At 41.3% G+C, this 4,557-nt stretch overlaps 1 protein-coding gene across 3 annotated transcripts in view; it reads left to right on the forward strand.

Annotated features, from left to right (window-relative positions):
• Positions 1 to 4,557, forward strand: part of Smg6 (SMG6 nonsense mediated mRNA decay factor) — a 242,328-nt gene that overhangs the window by 17,366 nt on the left and 220,405 nt on the right. For all 3 annotated transcript variants that reach the window (XM_021212036.2, XM_029545906.1, XM_029545907.1), the window contains exons 7-8: positions 1,677 to 1,787; positions 2,165 to 2,377. In XM_021212036.2, coding sequence (XP_021067695.1) covers positions 1,677 to 1,787; positions 2,165 to 2,377 — 324 coding nt within the window. The remainder of the gene's footprint in view (positions 1 to 1,676; positions 1,788 to 2,164; positions 2,378 to 4,557) is intronic.

A 4,557-nucleotide genomic window follows, 5' to 3' on the forward strand; every position in this document is an offset into this window, starting at 1 on the left:
GGTCCATGCTGCAATGCTCAGCTTCCTTTCTTTATTTTTTTTTTTTTTTTTTTTTTTTTTGGATGATACAGTCTTTCTACATAGATAGCTCTTGCCTGTCCTGGAATTTGTTATATAGGCTAGGCTGGTCTCAATTCATAGTGATTCACCTGTCTCTGCTGGGATTAAAAGCATGTGCCAACCACTTGGCAGCTTCCTTTATTCTTTTCCTCATAAAATAGTCACAAAGTGTTAATATGATAAATTTATTTAATAATGTCCATAGGATATTCAGTATACCTAGACAGTAAACAGCTGGCCTCATTGAATGCAGCTAAGCTCAAGGCAAGTGATCATTATCACATCATAGGTAATAGACACTATTTCTAAACCTAAAGATACTCTTCAAGGACACTAATATTCCTGTATTAAAAGTGAGCATGGGCCAGCAGAGCGGCTCCACAGATAACAGCTTACCTGCAAGCCTGACTACCTACATTCAGCCCTTAGGACCGACATGGTAGAAGGATAGAACTGACTCCTGAAAATTGTCTCTGACCTCCACATATGTGCTAAGGCATGTACTTGTGGCTTAGTCATGTCCCCTACTCCAAAAAGAAATATATAGAATAACGTTTTTTTCAGGTTGGGCATGTTGGCTCACACCTTTGATCCCAGTACCCAGGAGGCAGAGGCAGGCTGATCTCCGTGACTTTGAGGCCAGCCAGGCCTACATAGTTAGACCCTGTCTTAAAAAACAAAACAAAACAAAAAGGATAGGAGATCTTAGGAAAATTGTTACCTAAAGTCTCAGTCAAATCCTGGATGAGCTAGTGTTTGAATCTGGGTCTGTCTAGCTCAGGATTTTGTTATAGCATATTGAGTAATGACAATAGCCAATGTGAAGAGAGTTAGACATTCGCTAAAAAACAAAGCATAATTGCTGTTTATATTTTAAGGGATTTCTTTGTTCTTTTTTCTTCCATATGAATATTTGGTTCTTAGAGTACCTCTGCATATAAGATAGAGAACCGTACTGGCCGTGAAAACCTCCCTGATGTGATCATCTTAGCTTTTTGAGTGGATTGCATTCTGCTTCTTGCTAGAGTTCTTTACAGTTGGAGGGACAGGGCAGGAGAGATAAAGTGTTTTTTGTTTCAGCTGGGTATTCTGGTGTCAGAAAGAAAGCTGAGCTTGGCCAGATGGTACAAGTGGATATCCAGCTACTGGGGAGGGGAAGCTTAGGAGGGTCACAAGTTCAAGGCCTGCTTGGATTATCGAAGTTCCTGGCTACCAGATTAATAGTTTAGTGAGACCCTACCTCAAAGTAAACTTTAAAAAGACTAGGACTATCGTTCATGGTAGGGTATATGCATCATATATACACATTCCTAAGTTCAATCACAGTACTTTTTTTATAAAAGGGAGAAAAATGGGCTGGAGAGATGGCTCAGTGGTTAAGAGCATGGACTGCTCTTCCAAAGGTCCTGAGTTCAAATCTCAGCAACCACATGGTGGCTCATAACTATCTGTAATGAAATCTAACTCCCTCTTTTGGAGTGTCTGAAGACAGCTACAGTGTACTCACATATAATAAATAAATAAATCTAAAAATTTTTTTAAAAAGGGAGAAAAAAAAAACAACCAACCAACCAACCAAAACAAAACAGTTGACCAAGTATCTCTTCTTTCTACAGAGGAGGAAGCTTGATGCTGTATATTACTATATGCGCAGTTTAGCAGCCAGCAACCCTATCCTGACTGCCAAGGAGAGTCTCATGAGTTTATTTGAAGAGACTAAACGAAAGGTAAGTAAGAGTGCATGTGGGCTTATCCTTCCTAGGAGAATGCATGTCCTCTGGGCTGAAGTGTATGAGGAGATGATGAAACACATCTTCACATAGACCCTCTGGGCTCCACTGACGGGTTATCAGTTGGCCCTGCAAAGAATGGATATTGAAATCGATCTTCAGGAGGGCTTGCAGGGCCTTTAGAGTGTACCTGTTCCACAGCATCTAGTTCAAAGAATTAATGAAATCTATATGACAGCAGAGGTGGTCTCTGCTACTTTGGTACTGTAGCAGAATCCTTGGATTTTTATAGTCTTTAGACTGCAGACACAGATGATAGAGGGGTTTTTCATTGGCTGACTGGGAGAGTCTGAGCTTGTGTGTCTGTTGTATAGGCTGAACAGATGGAAAAGAAGCAGCATGAGGAATTTGATATGAGCCCTGATAAGTGGCGAAAAGGAAAGAAGTCTACTTTCCGGCATGGTGGGGATGACACTACTCGCCTGGAGATTTGGATTCATCCATCACATTCTCGGTCCGCCCAGGGCACTGAGTCCGGGAAGGATTCTGAGCAGGAGAATGGTCTGGGCAGCCTGAGTCCCAGTGATGTAAGTTCCTGAGAATGATGCAGTGAGCCAGACTAGCTCAGCAAGTCTGGCTGCCTCAGGTCGTGCAATTCTGTGCAAGCTGGGGCTGAGGCATAGACAGGTCCCAGCTTTAAGACATTTACCAATTTATTTAAAGAAAAAGGATCTTATTCTCTATACCAGGCTGGCCTGGAACTTACTGTGTAGTCCAGACTGGCCTCTAACTTGTGACAATCCTCTTATCTGACTTGCTCATATAGGGGTGAGCCACAATGCCTAGCACCCCCCACTTACTCTGGAGAGTATGACCCACTAACTCTAGGCTCCCTTATGCCTCCTTCTCACAGATTCCTTTGCATGTGCTCCCCTTACTCACCACAATGTGGCACTGTAGAATCTAGTAAATGTAGAGTTAGAAATTGTTTTACTGTTTTGAGTTGGGCATCACCAATTTGTATGAAAATTTGCTGAGATTTTGTACTTTGCTGAAAAAATGTACTTAATCTTGAATAGCTTTCTATTTGGAGTATGAACTAAAGCAACATGGGTAGGATGATTAATCTGTTTTGTGATCAACCATTATTTATTTATTTATTTAGATTTGTTTATTTTTTTAATGAGTGAATGTTTTGCTTGCATTATGTATATGCACTACATGAGAGTCTATGGAGGGGGTCAAATGGGGTCAGATCCCTTGTTATCTGGAGTTAAAGAGGTTTTTGAGCCAATGTATAGGTGCTGGGAATTGCAAGAATAGCCATTGCTCTTAACCTCTGAGCCATCTCACCATCCCCAAGCCTTTTATGAGGTAACATCTTATGGCTTAGAGTGTGCCAGGCTAATGATTCAGAAAATAGCATCTTCCCTTGTTTCCAAGGTAGCATTTTAATAGAGTGAGCAGGTAGTTAGGTTTAAGTGTACTGGACTTTGCATAGAGGTATGTACCTGATTTTTCTGTGATCACAGTAGTCATTTGTCAGTGAAGTGTGAAGAATGAATAGAAGTTTAGCTAGAGAGGAAGGAAGTAGAATGGACTAGCCATCTCAGATTCCTGAGCTTAGGGAGAAAGAATATGGGAAAAAAATGTTCAGTGAGAGAAATTCAAATTAGTTATAGAAGGATTTGAATCAATAAGTGCTTTCAGAGATGGAAAGATATGTGTCCAAAGAGCTTGATTAAATGAGAGGAACTCAGAGAGAAGAGAGTCAAGAGTAGCACCTAGGTTTCTGGTTTAGAAATTGAAGGGGTGGCACTAGAGAGATGACTCGGTGGTTAAGAGCACTGACTACTCTTCTGAAGGTCCTGAGTTCAAATCCCAGCAACCACATGGTGGCTCACAACCATCTCTAAAGAGATCTGACGTCCTCTTCTGGTATGTCTGAAGACAGCTACAGTGTACTTACATATAATAATGCATAAATCTTTAAAAAACAAAACAAAACAAAAAAGCCGGGCAGTGATGGCACACGCCTTTAATATTAGCACTTGGGAGGCAGAGACAGGCGGATTTCTGAGTTCCAGGACAGCCAGGGCTATACAGAAAAACCCTGTCTCAAACAAAAAAGAAAGAAAGAAATTGAAGGGGTAGTGCCAGGTACCATGCCTGTAAGCATTGTACTTGGGCAGCTGTGCAGGGAGATTACACACAAATACAAGGCTATAGTAAGTTCTAGGCTATCATGAGCTATAGTATGAGATCCTCTCAAACACCATTGACAACAAAACCCTACAGGACTGTTGCCCTAAGCAAAACAAAACCAAGTAGTTAGTGGTCAGTTTCTTAAGGTGGACTATAATGATAGACCATGTTTTAGGGCAATGATAATGAGTTTAATTTTAGAGCTGTTGCATTTGTCCTTGTGTAGGACATTGACGTAAGATACTCAGATGATAACAGGTGACTGAAACTGAGGAGAGTGGTTTGGATCAAGGGATATTGTTTGGGGGCTGGAGATGAAATCCAAGGTTATGTGCTTGCTAGGCAAATACTATCTATTATTAAACTGCATTCCTAGTCCTGAAAAGGACTAATTTTGAAGGCATCTTGCTAGATAATAATGATACCATGAATCATTTTTTCCAAGTTAAGAACAGATGGTTGGGCCAGGCGTGGTGGCGCACGCCTTTAATCCCAGCACTCAGGAGGCAGAGGCAGGCGGATTTCTGAGTTCGAGGCCAGCCTGGTCTACAGAGTGAGTTCC

This window comes from Mus pahari, chromosome 14 (genome assembly GCF_900095145.1).
Source record: "Mus pahari chromosome 14, PAHARI_EIJ_v1.1, whole genome shotgun sequence".
In the NCBI taxonomy this organism is placed as follows: Eukaryota; Metazoa; Chordata; class Mammalia; order Rodentia; family Muridae; genus Mus; species Mus pahari.